This window comes from Triturus cristatus, chromosome 2_1, assembly GCF_964204655.1.
Source record: "Triturus cristatus chromosome 2_1, aTriCri1.1, whole genome shotgun sequence".
Taxonomy (NCBI): domain Eukaryota; kingdom Metazoa; phylum Chordata; class Amphibia; order Caudata; family Salamandridae; genus Triturus; species Triturus cristatus.
In genome coordinates, this window is record NC_140581.1 from 1,031,272,651 (window position 1) to 1,031,289,358 (window position 16,708).

The 16,708-nt window shown below is 45.6% G+C and overlaps 1 protein-coding gene across 4 annotated transcripts in view; it reads right to left on the bottom strand.

The window, feature by feature from the left end:
- The window catches only part of G3BP2 (G3BP stress granule assembly factor 2), a 265,334-nt gene extending 252,749 nt beyond the window's left edge, over positions 1–12,585 (bottom strand). For 2 of the 4 annotated variants that reach the window (XM_085635242.1, XM_085635228.1), the window contains exons 1-2: positions 12,488–12,585; positions 3,490–3,608 (exon numbers count right to left, since the gene is read on the bottom strand). In XM_085635242.1, the coding sequence (XP_085491368.1) occupies positions 3,490–3,584 (95 nt within the window). In that variant the 5' untranslated portion in view covers positions 3,585–3,608; positions 12,488–12,585. Of the gene's footprint in view, positions 1–3,489; positions 3,609–11,588; positions 11,794–12,487 lie in introns of those variants that run through there. The other 2 variants (XM_085635234.1, XM_085635223.1) reach the window with 2 other exon arrangements.
- Positions 12,586–16,708: the final 4,123 nt, after the last annotated feature.

Sequence of the window (16,708 nt, forward strand, 5' to 3'; positions counted from 1 at the left end):
CGGGGGAGGAGACCAAGCACCTCGCCCAGGGTGTGCATTGTTGCAGGCCCAGGAGAGCGGATGGCTCTCTACCCAGGGGTCCAGCAACATGTCTGATGTGTGGAAGCCTAGGCAGCCTCCAAGACTGGATGTGGATTGTAGGTTAGGTTCAGGGGACAACTCTAAGTTGCCCTCTGTCGTGCATCTTACATTAAATTCCACAATGGCATCAGTGTGGGTTTAATGTGCTGAGAAGTTTGATACCAAACTTCTCAGTCTTCAGTATAGCCATCATGGTGCTGTGGAGTTCGTGTTGACGACCTCCCAGCACCATTTACTTGTAATGGCAGCACTGCACTTACAGTGCCCAGAAATGGACCTGGGTACTGTAGGGGCACAGGTCTCATGCACCTGTACCCACACCACTGGCATAGGGCACCCAGCTAGAGGGGTGGCTGATGTATGCCAGGGCAGTGTGTGTTGTGGGCATGGCACACAGGGATGTGTGCCATGTCGACTCTTTGTTTTGTCTTGTACCCAGACACTCAGCCTGCAAGGGCAGTGTGTGTGTGTAAGGGTACAGGGCCTCTAAGGGTGACACAATGAGTGCTGCAGCCCCTAGGGGCCTTCTCTGGTCACAGGGCCCTGGGTACCTAGGGTACCATTTACTAGGGGCTGACATGTGGCCAGAGGATGCCAATTGGGTTTTGGCTGTTAGGCAGTTTTAGGGAAAGAACAGGCCCTGGGCACCTGATTGGCAGGTGCCCAGGGCACACCAAGTCAAAGAGCATCAGTAGTCTGGCATCAAAACAAAACAAAAAAAAAGGGGGGGGGGGGGGGTTTACTGCAACAGAAACCACTTTTTCACAATAGTGTTATCAGTTAACAGGTAAGTACTTTGTTGAGGGAGTTGGGTTTTTGGGGTTAGACTCAGGGGTCCCCCTGGGTCAAGGATGCACTCTTGTTACACCCTCAGTGGCAATAGGGCGGCCGGGTGCAGAGTGCTGAGGCCCAATGTTATCCAAAGGGGGACAGGGGGACCTCCGGTTGGTGGCTGCTCACGAGCAGGCCACAAGGTTGTGGGAGCAAAGCTCCTGGACTTAAACTCAGGGCAAATGGGGGTTCAAGATGGCACCAAAGGTACACCCTCAGTGGCACTAGGGCATCCGGTTGCAGGTTAGTCGTCGGTTGCCCTGTTACTTTCAATGGTGAGTCTCCTGTTTGCAAACACACTGCAGGCTCGGGGACGAAGATCTTCTGGGTGAGACCACCACTTGGAGAGTTAAGTTGGGATGCTGGGAGTGGACTAGACACAGTGGGTTGGGCCACCCAAGCCCGTGGGGAGTCAGGTGCAGGGGTGTCTTTTAGGTTTGGATCTTCTTACCAGCTCCTGGTCGCGGTTGGGGGGACCTTCCGGTTTGAGGCTGCAGGTGATGGCTGGAGGCAGGTCAGGGATCACTGGATCTGGGGTCAGGATCGCCAGGGAGACCTCAACGTGGTGTTGGGCCACTCTAACTCAGGCCGTGGGCGACTGGTGTAGATTTCGCAGGAGCTGGAGTCTTTTCTTTGGAAGGCAGGGTAGGTCCTCGGGGTTCTTGAGGGTGCTGGCTGCAGGACACACTGGAGTTTCGCTTCTGCGGGTTCGAGGTGGGGGATAGGCCGGTAGGACTGGGGCCAAGTCAGTGAGCGTCCTCCTCTTAGCTTTGGCACGGCTGTTTGGGCGTCCTCCTTTTCTTCTTATCTAACAAGGCATGGTCCAAGGGGTGCCTCTAAATACTAGATTTAGGGTCATTACAGGCAAGTAAATGTTGTGACCAATAGGTCCCTTCCTTGGGGTGGGTACACCCCCTATTATGCCACCCTCCAGGGGGCATATGCCTCACTCTGGTTGGCTGGGTCCCTCTGTCTACAGGATGGGGGGTACAGAGATGTGCTTCACCTTGCCTCCCCCACCTTAGGGGTGCGGTTGGCAAAGGTGGGCACACCTCTTCCCCACTTGTTTTCCCCGCAGATTCTCCAAGGCAAAGTGTGGATGAGAACCGGTGGGGACCAGTTCCTGAAAGCAGCAACAGGCCTGGGAAAGCTCACAGGCAGCAAGCCTTTGAAGCTTCCCCTTCGTGGACCCTGCACATCAGGGGGGGGGGTGCGGGCACCTCACCCCTGAATGTGCATGGTTTCAGACCCCATGAGAGCAGCAGGCTCTCGACCCAGGGTTCCAGAAACATGTCTGGTGGTGGCAGCTGGCAAGGCTGGACACTGGTGGTAGGTCGTTTTTCAGGGGGAATCTCTAGGGTGCCCTCTGTGTGCTTTTTTCATTAAATCCCACACTGGCATCAGTGTGGGTTTAATACGCTGAGACGTTTGATACCAAACTTCTGTTTTCAGTAATTCCATTATGGTACTGTGGAGTTCAAAATGACAAACTCCCAGCACCATATACTCTTAATGGCATTACTGCACTTACAATGTCTAAGAATTGGTCTAGACACTGTAGGGGAACAGGGCTCATGCACCTGTACCCTCACCACTGGTATAGTGCACCCAGCTAGAGGAGTGGCTGATCTATGCCAGGGCAGTGGGTTGTAGACATGGCACACAGGGACGTGCCATGTCTACTCTTCACTTTGTTCTGCACCGAAACACGTAGCCTGCAAAGGCAGTGTGTGAGTGTAAAGGTACATAGCCTCTGAGGGTGGCAGTATAAGTTCTGCGGTACCATTTACCAGGGACTGACCTGTGGCCAGAGAGTGCCAACTGGGTTTGGTCTTCAATGCGGTTTTAGGGAAATAACATGGGCCCGGAGTAACTGATTGGCAGGAGCCCAGGGCACACTCAGTCAAATTACATCAGCAGTTCAGCAAAAAGTAGAAAGAGGGTCCTTTCTCACATACAGACAATCCTGAACTGCCAAGCAAGGTCCTTCCTAGACCAGAAGCAAGAATCCTGGGACCTTTTTCGGGACATCACACCTCATCAGCCTAGGTGAAATACACCAATTCATCTGTTGAACTTAATGAGGACAGGTAGAGCACTACATTTAGTTTACCATTTTATTGCAATTTAAAGAGAAACTAAACAAAGCCCAGAGGCACCTACTGGATTTCATGACAGAAGTCAGTGTAAAAACAGATCTTTGTTGAGCAGCAGAACCTTCACTCCCTAAAAATCTAAGCACATTAATTGGACATCAAACCTACCATTAGGTATACAGCTGCATGGATTTATTACATCTAATTAAAAAACTGCAACCTATAAAACCTTCCATGGTGAAACGACAAATGAAGCTCCCTGGAAATACTCATCACCCATTTAAATTAGCCGCTTGTATAGGATGAGTTGGTGGAGATACAAAAAAACCACTTTCATGATAAATTATTCACACGGACTGACAGTTTATGATGTCCCAGAAGACAGAAACAGTTTGCAAAAATAAAACATGACAATCTAATCTGTTATTGTGCAAGCATAACTGCAATACTTGCTTAGTAAATCGGAGCTACTCAACCTTACCTGTGCAAGTAATCGGGTGCTTTATTTAGTAAAGTGTAGTACTGCCTCACGAACTCCCGCCCGACAAGCAGGGGACTTGGCTTCTCCATCACCATCTCTTTGGTAGAGAATTTTAAATGCTACAATAAAAGTAAAAATACATATAGAGTATGACTTAACAAAATGTTGAATGTTCAGAATACAACCACTGCTCATTATCTTCACCAGCACTGAAACTAGAGGCAGATGACAGAGTAGTGCTCAACACTGTTCCCAAGTGAAAATGTATTCACATTACAAGGCCAAGCTATATTTCTGCTATTTTACTCAAGGACTCCGCGCACTACAATTCATTCAGTGACACATAGGGGTTGAGATTTCCATGCCCTCCAACCTCCAACCCCAAGGGCACAGAAATGACAGCTATGGCCACCTCAGAGGGCCCTTGCCCACCATGATAAAAGATCCGTTCCATCTCTAAGACACTCTACTAGAGGTATCACGCCCACTAACAGGATTACTCAAAGCACACACCTCTAACATAATGCTTTACTGGAATCCTCCCCCATTCTGGTCCCGTTCCCCAGTTTTTAGGTCTCGCCTGACCAGCGCATGCGCTGGTCTGGCGAGACATTTTGTGAGGGCTCACAAAAGTGCTACCTCTGTAGCCTAGAGCTACAGAGCATGTGCGCGGGCGCCTCACTTTCGCGGCCGCACGACCGCTTTGATGTTTGATCGCGATCACTTTCGCGGCCGCACGGGCTTTGATGTTCTCTGTGAGCCCGTTTTTTCTCTCTCATGTTTATTACTTCTGTGTAGTAATGGTGGCACCCGTGCGCCGCCATTACTACAGCGCAGTAATAAACAGAAACAAGCATTGGCATAGCCAATAGGTCTCGCTTTTGGGACCTTATAAGTATTTAGTTATGCAACTGTTGCATGGCTAAACACTTATAAGGTCCCAAAAGCGAGATCTATTGGCTATGCCAATGCTTGTTCTCTTTGTCGAGCTCAAATTTCCTTCACCTATTTTATCAAACAGGCAAAGTGGTTAGACGTTGTGTGCTCACACATTTAAGGAAATGCCTTGGTATCAGTAAGGCCTCAGCATATTAATCAATGCAACTATTGTTCTGTCTTTTATAAATCAATTAAAAAAATTAATACAAACAAAAAAAAGGTATACACAGGTACGAGCATCTTTTTGTCTTCCTCCTACTGTAGCAGATTCTTTTCATAGCCTTATGCATTGACCGACTGGAGCCGCTGCTCCCAAGAACAAAGCCTGGGAAGGATGCCACTGACTTTGTAATACCCGACTATGTAATCTTTAAATGTTTTCATTACATGACACTACACAGCATCACACAACCACGGCCACTCGTCCTCCCTGTCAGAGACCTGATGATTGTCACCTGCCTGGTAGACAGTCCATGGATGAGGCCCAGGTCGCAAAAATACAGCAAAAGCCTTTCAAACTGCAAAAGAGGACATTATTGAGCATCAACAAAATATGAAGCAGGAGCCCTCACAGCCCACCACCAGTAACGCATGATCTGCGTTGAACACATTCTGTATCGAGCCGCACGACCCAAACGACTGAACCGGGTCACTGAAATAGCTTACTCTCCACCAGGGCTAACGGGCAAGAGTCTGGAGTGCCATGTCTTTACTACCACTTATCACATTTGAATTTTTCCCTGCAGGTTACTATTCTACATCCATTTTCCCGGTCCCCCATCTCCCTCACTGGGCTTTTCTCTGTCGAGTGCGACGCCTCTGTAGGGACTGGTGGGTCCTCACACTTCTCCCTTGATGGAGTGGTCCATCAGTATGGTTTTACCTCTCCTTGACTCCCCAACGTCGCCTCCAGCCTCTGCACGCAGGGCCCCTCAACCACCACTACTCTGATGAGGAAAACCCAGACGCCCAAGTACACCCTTGCACTCGTCAACCTTGGAGAAGAAGACCAAAGGTGTCCCTCTGTCCACAAGCATCGAAAGGCCTGAGCCCACTTGCTGATTCAGCACGACAGGATTCCTAGCCAGAGCCTGCAGTCTTTTTACAGTGACTGATCCCCACTGAAATGCATTGGACTCCCGACACGTACAGCTCTTTACCTTAGCTTGGAAATCTACTGCCACTCCCATAGCTTTCTGGTTCACAAGGCTTTGGAATACCGTGGCAATTCAGCAACTGACCCATAAGCTCTCTTTTTCGGACAAAGTTCACGTCTCTGGTAGCCCATAAATAGACTACATGTACCGGATAGAATCTCAGTTTCTTTCCGCCCAGGCTTCATGCCCTGTAACTGTCTGACTAAGTAATTGGAGGTGGTTTTGAGGGAAGCAATATTTTACTAATGGGTCATGCCGCAGAGAGCACCGTTGGTCCCGGAGATGCTCCCACTCATTCCCATCCCCCCCATGTCAGCATTGCTTCTTTCGACAAGTTTTGACTTATTATCCTCCCCCCTTCTTCTGCATGACTTAATGTTGGGTGGTTGGCCTTTTGTTCTTAAACCATGGCATAGATATGAGGGGTTCCATAATACTTTGTGATGCTTAGAGGCTCCTCACTCATGACTGTGGCACAGAGTAGAAAGCAAAGGTCCCCACTCCTCTACCTCTTGGATAGGAATTATACGGACTGGGTTTCGTCCAATTCTTTTTATGCCGCGCGCACCATGATACCAAATGGCATACTTGGTCAGCGACCTATCTTGCCAGTAGATTGCTATGTAACCACTACTGCTGCAGCGCTTCCTTATTATATGCAGCGCACATTAAGTATCCACCCATGTATCGACATTCGTAACTTGTAAAAGTTTGGCATGTTGCTGTAATACTTTGTGAAAACTCTAACAGATTGAGGAAGAAAAAAAAAAAAGTAGGCATCAGACCAGATATGATTTACAAAAATTAGAGACCCATATTAGGTCGTTGGAGTCACCCTATGGCAATTCCCTCAACGACATCCACAACCCTGGTGGCTAAGGATGCTGGTTGCAAATGCCTAGTTTGCTCAGCCAGCCTAAAAGCTGATAGAATTGTCCACTTCATGATTACCAGACATTTGGACAATAACATCTAGCAAAAGAAATTTTATAGTAAGCTTTGTTTTTTAAGCCATGAAAACAGTTAATTGACTGCTGGCATCGACAACGGTATAAAACTACCATAGAGTTAAAAAAAACTTCCCGCAACACTTTTCTACAAGTAAGCACTTTCACCACATACAAGTGAAATAAGCAGCCTATACAATAATCCTTGTACAGTTGTACTAAGTACTGCAACACAAAGGCATCTAAAAAAGGAAATCTGAATCTCTATCATGCAAAACAAATATAGCTGTCGCACAAGCAGTTGGACAGTAGTACCCACGGCTGTATGCAGGAAGTTGAGAGATAAGAGACCCATGGTGCACCATCTCAATGCCCTTTTCGGAAGCGAATCACCCTGCCTTAAAACATAGCACTGTTATACTGAAAAGACTTCATAGCTTTATCAAGAAATCCTAAAAGTTGCGTTTCACTGTTTTTTGGCAGGGGATGACATACGTCATAATTCAGATGACATAAGCTTATGATTCATTTGTACTTATAATTATATGCTAAACCATACGTACTCCAACAACTAGCATGACCTGTTGGGGCCTACCCTTTACCTAATACAGCCTATGAGATTTACCCTCTATCAAGGTGATTACCTATATAAATGTCATGAACCACGAGTACATGGCATTGATTATTGCTTTCAGTGGATGTAAAACCTTGTCTTCCTCACATTTATGACTAACATGTTTACGAAGTACATCAGAGATCCCCACTCAGCCTCCTCCACTGAGATATGGCAACAGGAATTCTCCATTTAAGTAAGGCAGCCAATACTTTGATCAACCAAGTGTGCAGTGTTCACCGGAATTACTACGACATGAGGTACTATTGTGAACATGATATGAATGCTTTTGATAGACTTGTTTATCTGTTTTTAAATATCCATGCTCCGTATTTTAGACCTTGACCCCATACAGGTGATCACACCTTTGAAATCCGAGGCTGCTCCCATAAGGATCAAAGAAGTCACCTCCTGGAGGTTTTTCTAAAGTGTTCTTCTATCCTACATATCAAAGAGCGACCACGTCCTGATGAATGCACCTTCAACTCACTGGAGAGTGCTACATGGGCATAAATATGTTGATTTACTTGGATCATATAGGTCAGTGCCCGGAGGGGCCCCCGTGATGAAGCATGCCACTAGACAAATGGGTGAGGGACTTCCATCCACAATATAGGAGTACATATGGCTCCTAACTCATACAAAATATAACTCCTGGCAAACAGCAGTTTTGAGTGCATAGTGTATACACTGGAAGGACGTGTAGCCTTGCCTTAACCTCCTCACTTTCCTTTGTGATCATACTATCAATATTACCATCAACTACTTTTTAGGTTTGAGGCATAATGGTGCTTACACCATTCATGGCAAAACTATTGAGCTATATACACATCTAAAAAGAACTATTGAGGGAGGACCTGGCTTGGCAGTTCGGGCTGGACTGTTCCCATGAGGCACTGGGTCAAGACTGATTTGCATATGGATGGGTTCAAACTGGAATGGCATGGTGAGCAAAAAAACGATGGATTTAGGCCCAGATCTCTGTACGGGGGTGAATGTATGACATTGTTCTGCATTCCGTCCATCAACTTGTTTTTGCTATACACACATCTAAACAGAATAAATCTATACAGAAAAGGGGGGGAAATGAGAACCCCCTTTCAGCCAGTGGTTACTCATTCTAGAATATCGAAAAGCATACAAAAGAGCAGACAGATGGATCAGCTCCCTCTTCCGTTACTGGCTCTTGCAACACGTTCAGGGCCAGCCTGCAGGCTTTGATATCAGACTTGTGAACCACAGTCGGAGACTCCATTGTGCCTGCTAACTTGAGACTCCGAAAGGCAAAGGAATCCCTGTACACGTTTCACTGCTGCTCGCACTTAGTTTAAAAAACCTTAACTGTGCTGCAACATGATTAGTTTGCTGCAGTTGAAATCCAGTCAAGTGAGAGGGAGCACTAGAAGGATCACTGGTGTTTCATTAGTTCTCCCATAGGAGCTCTCCAGTCAGAATTATACTATCTGTGCATTTTCTATTGCGCTGTTTCACCTGGTGCATGCTCCTCCAACTATCTCCTTAAGCACACTATTGAGCAGCCACACCTAGCAATATAGCCTCTTGAGCTGTATCCCCCCAACCCCCAAATACTTCTTCAGTTAAAAGATGACTTAACATAATTAGCATGGAAACACCCGAGTCACCAGTGTGTTCTACTTACACGTGTGATTTTTATTTCTGCCTTGCAAGTGGCAAAAAGACAGAACTCGCATTTTATTACAACTTTTAGGCACAAAACATTACTTCCAGCCATTCCTTTGCATGTTTATATGGAGATCGCCTGAGATTTTGAAAATAGCTTAGTTATGTCATACAGAATTCCAGTTATTCTACAAGAGTATTTGTTATAGCAACTAGACCAGTCACATTTGCTTTTCAATTAACTTGAAATGCCGGTGGGGTTACTGCCTTCATTCTACGACATCCACCATGCTTTACGTTACGCCGTTTCAGACAGTCTAGGTCTTTCTCAAAGGCGTGGGTCATCGCGCATGCTGGTACATTACGGTAATGGTCTCAGGACTTAGAGTAACAAATGTTGCTAGTGTCCTTCTCGGTCTTTGTTGACAATTTCTAGCTTCCCCTTCCTTATGGTCTCACGACGCTGTGAAACGAAACTCGGGCACAATTCTTTCCGTCTTCCTTTTGTGCCTCGCCTTCAGGTGCTGCCCTCTACTATCATTAGTGGCACGTTTCCACTCATGTCGTGTAGCTCTGGCTCGCTGGGCTGGCTGTAATTGGCCAGACCATAGATGTGAACTTGTGAGATAACAGAGCAAAAGTAGGATTGCATATTTTGTTTTAAAAGCTAATACAATTTCACCTTTTCTGTCTTTCTTTTCTACATCGTTGCCATGGCATTAAGTTCCCACTGTTATATGATCTACCACTACGAGATATTAATCCGTTTTCCTAGCACCTCCAGCCCCCACCTCCAAGGGCTGGAGTTTTGGGATCAGTTTAGCTCACCCTGGTTCAGTCTTTGAAATACAGAAATGTTCCAGCCCAGCTAAACTGTAGTCTTCATAGCGCACCTCTACTCATTTTGTTGTTAACAGTATGCAACACTTATTGTGATGAACCTATTACGAAAACTAAGTGTGCTGCTTGCATTTTGTAAGCTTATCCTAAAAAAACGGTTTCCCGGTATACGTTTTACTGCACCGAGGGGATTCTCCTTGGAAGACCAAGGGACAGTACTTCAATATGTAAAGACCACGTTCAGCTAGAAGCACACTACACTAACATGTTAAGATCTCCTTCAGGAAAAGGCCCAGTGTTCCTTTTAAGAAACACAAGCATTTATAAATTCCACTCTGTATAAAAAGCGTACACAATGCCACTTTAGTGAAACTCCTTCCACTGTGTTTACATGCTACTCGTTCCACTGAAATTCTCCACACCAGCGCTCCTCTGGTTTGATATAATAGATGCATCGATAGCCCAGAAGGCGTATTTATACCTTATTAACAAGTTACTGAAACAGTCTTGTTTTGTTGCTCATTACTGCTTTGGGCGGCCGAAGCTCATTTGACTAATTAATGTTTATTAAAAAAAAAATATATATATATATATATATATATATATATATATATATATATATATATATAAATAATACATAGGTGTTTTGAGCACGGGCTTCCTCTATTGGTCCTTTTTATTGGCATGCGTAGTTTTCTTCCACCTACAACAGCATACAAGATAAGCAGCGAGTCAGGCTACTATACCCATTGCCCCTTTCTCTTTGAGTTACTGTACAAAGGCTGTGGATTCACACAACTCATTACACTGGATTGCTTTTAATTGCATATGATGATATGAGATTCTTATGGAGGCAAATGTGTTCTAAACGATGACTTGCTAGAGCAGACATATTCAATGGAAAAAGTTAGTAGAATTATTAAGCCAGAAGGTGTCGACAAGAAAAAAAAGCTTCAGAATTTAAAGGAAGCTGCGGGTTTTCTTTTAAAGAACTTTAACATGGCGTACTGCTCACGGAAGCATTATAAGTTATTAAAATCATCAATCAAGAACAAAAACGTGATTTAGGAGACTTATTTAGCTCTGGTTGATAGCGCAGGCCCATTTTGTGTAAAGAATTTGATCACAACACTTGTGCAATCACAACAGCACTAACGACCATATAAACATCGCATTGCTTTCCAAAAATCCTTACAATTATACATTTGTTAATACCTACAAGCAGCAACTTATGTTTCAACATCCAAATCTGTAAATGGCTGCAAAACACGGCCTCACATGGCAAGTGCCAAGGAAACCACGTTCTCAGTTCACAAATCACACTGTACAATGACCTACACAGCCGCTCAACTAAGGGAGTTAAAATCATGCCAACGTGATGCCCACCAATAGCAACATCGACAAAGAAAACACATCTTCGACAAAACCTACGTCATCCGAGAAAAAAAAAAAGGAGACCTGAATTTAGCAAATCTTTTAGTGAACGCTTCTAGGTAGGAAAATCGCAAACACGACAGCAAGCTGTGTGCAACATGGAAAAAGAAAGTATAAAGACATTGAAAGGCGGCTGGTGCTACTGCGCGGAAGAGGTCCAGTGGTTTCAACAGACTACAGTGGATGCATACTCCAAATCAAAGGACCCTACCCACCAACCAACCACAGTGGAGAGTGGCCAACAGCATACCTCAAAAAGCTGGCTTTGGTGAAGAGTTGGCCTCTCGACCGCCACTTCACGATCATACTGCCCACCACCACCCAACCTGCCAGTAGCTCGAGGGTCAATGGATCCCGTCGGCGCTGACAATCCCATCACTTTCAGGGATAAATGTAGAAGTAGCCGTTACTAAAAGGACTGACAAAACCTACACCTAGAAAGGAAACATACTCAATGCGCCCCTTTCAGAGGGCAACTATGCCTCCCAATTTAGCACAACAGCTCTCTACACCTCTTTTGGATCTCACCTCGCGCAGAGCGGCCGAGCGCGAACACTCTTAGCCCCGCAGCACTCTTTTCTCCTCCGATTACGGACGTCTCCGAGAGACTCGCGCTGCAGTCACTGCTCTTCTTCCGCTCCCTGGGTCTCGCGCCGTTCACTGTCGCTTTGTTGTCGGCGCTGGCGCGTTGCGTTGACGGCGCGTGTATTGGAATAGAGAGGGGGGGCAAAGGAACGCCCCGCGCGCCTCCGTCCAACCGTCGCGAGAACAGCCGTGACGTCTTAAAGGCGCAGTGTGCTACTTATTCCTTGCTGCCCTTGTCTCACACTTTTGCCCGCTCCGAACTCAGTGTTACCCCCCCCCCCCCCCCCTTGTCAAACGCGCCAGCTGAACCCAAGCACTAATGTCGCCACAAGTCTCACAAGTTAGGGCTGTAAACCAACCTGCCGGTCACCATGCCAGCAATCTCTACAGCCGTCCTGCACAGTACGAGGTCACATGCACTTTCAAATAGTCGCACCCTAAACGTTTATAGAGAGAAACGTGTAATAAAACTTTCTGCCGGACATCTAAAACCTGTTGAAAAACAGCACGCAGCTGTAAAAGGAAAACCTACTTAATAGGCAAGTGTAATTTTCAATTCAAATATGGTATTACTCGCTATATATGTTCTTTTATGAAATGGCATTTTTTTCTTGCAGTTTTATACAGCGCGAACTCGACCCGAAGGTATTGGAGAGCTTTACGTGAGCACCAGTTATGTTACACAAGGACACATCCACAAGACATAGATAGTAGGTCTCAATGCTGGCCGTTTCCCGCACGTTAGTAGTACTTCCTAACAGTCTCTCAACGTAAAGCAGTACAAATGTGGTCATTTTTAAAGCACCACTTAAAATCTAGTCACTTAAACCTTGTTTATTTACCCTTTTCTATCTCTCTCCCCTCAATAAGGATTGCATCATCAAGACCGCGCCGCTCCTCAGTAAAGAAAGAAACTGTAGATATAGAGGAAGGACTGAAACATTTTAGTTGACGTGGGAACGTGCGCTTCTCTGCGTAACTTCTCAGCTGCTGATAGTGTTTGTAGGAACTGTTCGGGTGAATATAAACATTTCTCGCTAGTATCCTGTCTAGATTTTCAAATCTATTAAAGATGGGGGGGAGTTGGTGGGTGAAGACTATGTAGTAAGGTAGGTCTATATAAAACCAATTTATTGCAAAAATCACAGCAGGTAATCAAAACAGTAAAACACAATATACTACAGTCCCATTAAAGCATTAAACCAGTCAGGCGGACCAACTTGGCCTTTTATCTGCTAGAGAGACGTAAGTCCCTCTTCTTTCTTTGCAAAACCAGACAACGATGAAAGGAAGAGACATTTCTGTCAAAGATATCAATAACCCAACACATAACTAAGTCTAAGCACCAGCTGACCGGACACTCCAGCAATACGAAAGGTTTGTCTTCAAAATTCACATCTGGCATTGCTCCAACACGAGTTAAACAACATATTCAGCTCAAAGGAATCGCATCCTAGCCAGCGCCTGCACCAGGGCCTTGACTAAACCGTGTCAAAAAGAAAACCGCTACTCCTGCTTCTGACCTTTTCCTGAAAAAAAGGCATGCAGTAACTACTACCCCATAATACTACCCCATAATAAGAGAAATAACAGACGAAATAATGATAATCATAAAGGGTATACACAGGAACAAGAAATGAATCATCTACTGATGGAGCAAGGTTTCCTAAAGAAGAAACTTGCTCGGATGCAATCCTCTCATATAACATATAATACCGTAATCAATTTGTTTGTAAATACCAATATTGCATTACACACGATATATTGTATCTAGGGGATGCTTGCCTATGTGTATTACTAACCAGTTACTATGTGTATTACTAACCAGTAACCAGTGTCACTAAAAATGGACGACAAAACTCGGGAATTTCACTGCACATGTGTCTATTGCATCTACGTAGCATGACGTTTTCTATGATTGGAGGGAAACTTTTGCAGCTGCACAATAGCTTCTAAAACGGCCGCTTGTAACTCACATGTTAATGCCCATGCTTTGTTTAAACTAAACCTTGCAAGTTTTGCTAAATTGCTAATACGAAAGATATATATATAAGTAAATTGGATTAGCGTAGTGATAAGTGGTATATAGTGAATTCATTTATTTTCGTATTCTAACATGTCTTTCTCTGATTTTATTATTAGTTTGTATCTGGGCCTCAGAGGGTGATTGAAATCCCTACCCCACCTGACCCATGCGCAAGCGCACTTAACCCTGCCCAGAACTATGATGACACAGTTGAAACTCAGCCAAGGTCAAGCTGGCAAGAATCTCTTGGGAACTTAACCCATCGACCTGGACAGAGGAAGCAAATTCGAACAAATTATATACAATGTATTGATCATGATGTGAAATGCGGATGGGAATAAAGTTTTGGAAAATAAGTTAAGAGGTGGGAACATTGAACAATGAACCTAAAGTAAAATATTACATTTAGCACAGTGTGATGAACTCACCTCCTTGCCTTGTCCAATCAGAAATAGGGGATTTCACGATATTGAAACATTTGGGGATGGTACACGAACACAGAATAGTATAATTGAGGTAGGTTTATTAGTTAGGAGTCACAGACCCGACACCCATGCTGCCACAGACTCTGTCAGAGATGCTGTCTCAGACCCTGCAGATGCCAGAGACCCTGCTCGAGAGACCAAAATACTTATCGATAATCCAATCATCTAGAAGGGGAGTCGTAGAAGAAAATTTGAGTAGAGTAGTGCCAGAGAGGGGTGCCTTCCGGCCCTGAACCTGTCCTGATCCTTTGTCTTCCACCTGTCCTGGTTGACTCCACCTGACTCATTTTCAAGGAGTTGGGTTCGTCTAATATCTTGGTTAAGTATAATTCTGTCCTTGTACCTGCTCTCTGTTTTTCTCCGTCAGGTACTGTCATCACAATACTTTAATGAGACATATTGAACTAAACCTTGATTTCTTTCCTGAATGAACCTTATGTTTCAACAACTTTGAGCATATGGCCCTGGTGGCAGCTTGGCCAGTTGATATATGGGGACAATATTTGAGTCTGTTGTTGTCAGTACACCTACAAGCCGCATACCAAGCTGCTAACCTCCAGGGGGTAACTCCTTATGCGGAGATTAAGCAAAGTATCCTAGAATAGTTAGGCATCGATGACGAGACCTATAGGATCAGATTACGACAGATCAAGAAGGGTCCCAAAGAGGCACCTCAGGCTCAAGAGGAACCTCAGGCTTTATATTTCATGAGTCAGAGGTATGGCAGACCGATGGCTGGAGCCATTTACCACCTCCAAAGAGGATATAATGAGGAAAATGTATCTAGAACAATATATGTCCTCTCTGCTGTAGAAAGCTGGGTTTCTGTTGCAGTAACACCCCCCACCACTTTTTGCCAGACTATTGATGCATTTTGACTTGATGTGCCCTGGGTCCCTGCCAATCAGGTTCCCAGGGCCTGTGTTCTTTCTCAAAACTGTGCTTTGTATCCCCAATGGGCACCTCTCTAGACACGTCAGTCCCTTGTAAAAGGTGCCATTGGTACTAAGGGCACTGTGGCCAGTGTAGGCATCAAGGGCTGCAGAACTTATTGTGCCACCCTTAGAGGCCCTGTACCTTTACACACACACACACACGGTCATTGCAGGCTGTGTGTTTTGTTGCCGAACAAAGTGAAGAGTCGACATGGCACTCATCCCTGTATGCCATGCCTACAACCCACTGCCCTGGCATAGGTCAGCCACCCAACTAGATGGGTGCACTATAGCAGTGGTGAGGGACAGGTGCATGAACCCTGTACCCCTACAGTGCCTAGACCAATTCTTAGACATTGTAAGTGCAGTAAAGCCATAAAGAGTATATGGTCTGGGAGTTTGTCATTACTAACTCCACAGCGCATAATGGCTTTACTGAAAACTTGGAAGTTTGGTATCAAACTTCTCAGCACATAAAACCCACACTGATGCCAGTGTGGGGTTGTTAGAAATGGGGGTCTCTAGTTGGCAGAGGTAGGTACCTTTGTCCGAATAGGGGCCCTTGCTTCTAGTCAGGGTAAGGGGAAACACTCCTAAAATAAGCCCTGCTCACCCCCTTGGTAGCTTGGTACGAGCAGATAGACTTATCTCAGAGGCAGTGTGTAATGCATTTGTGAACACATACAGTAACACAGTGAAAACACTACAAATGGACACCACACCAGTTTAGAAAAATAAGTAATCTTTATCTAAACCAAAACAAGACCAAATGACAAAATCCACAATACAGTATTAAAAATAAGGCTTTCGAATGGTAGAAATAGTTCAGTTCAATGGAAGTTGAAAATGCGACACGTTTCTCACACAGTACCTTGGATGCGTCACGCAAAACAAACAAAATGGCCGCAGGGAAGGTGATGCGTCGGTTCCCTACATGCGAGAACAGTGATGCATCGGTTCCTTGCTTCGGGAGAGGTGATGCGTCGGTTCCTTACTGCAGCGCAGGGGAGGTGATGCGTCGGTTCCTTACCGGCGAGGAGGTGATGCGTCGGATTCTATACTGCATGGGGAGGTGATGCGTCGGTTTCTTACTGAGTCCCACAACGATGCAACACTCTTGGCGCCTCGATGCGATACGTTGATCCGGTATGATGCATGGTTTCGTGCAGCCGGACAGCAGGCTAGCGTCGGGATCGGTGCAGTGATCTCGGACTTCGTAGTTCGTTGCACCCGATGCGTCGTGCGGCGCTTTCTTGAGCTGCGGCAGGTGCTGCAACCATTTCTTTGGCGACGCGTCGGAAACAGGTGCGGATGCGACACTCTTCTTTGGTGTTGCATCGATCCCAGTGACAACAGTCTCTAGAAGTCCTAAAAAGCAGCAGGTACCTCTTTGCAGGTTGGAATTCCCAGCAATGAATTTCAGGGGAGCTAGTGGTGAAGTCTTTGTGTCCCTGAGACTTTAGAACAGGAGGCAAGCTCAGTTTCAAGCCCTTGGAGATCTTCCTCAAGATGACAAAGCAACAGCATAGTCCTTTTCTCTTATCCTTGGCAGCAAGTAGCCACTGCAGGCAAACCCCAGACAGCAAACAGCACAGAGGCAGTATTCTTCCTCAGCTT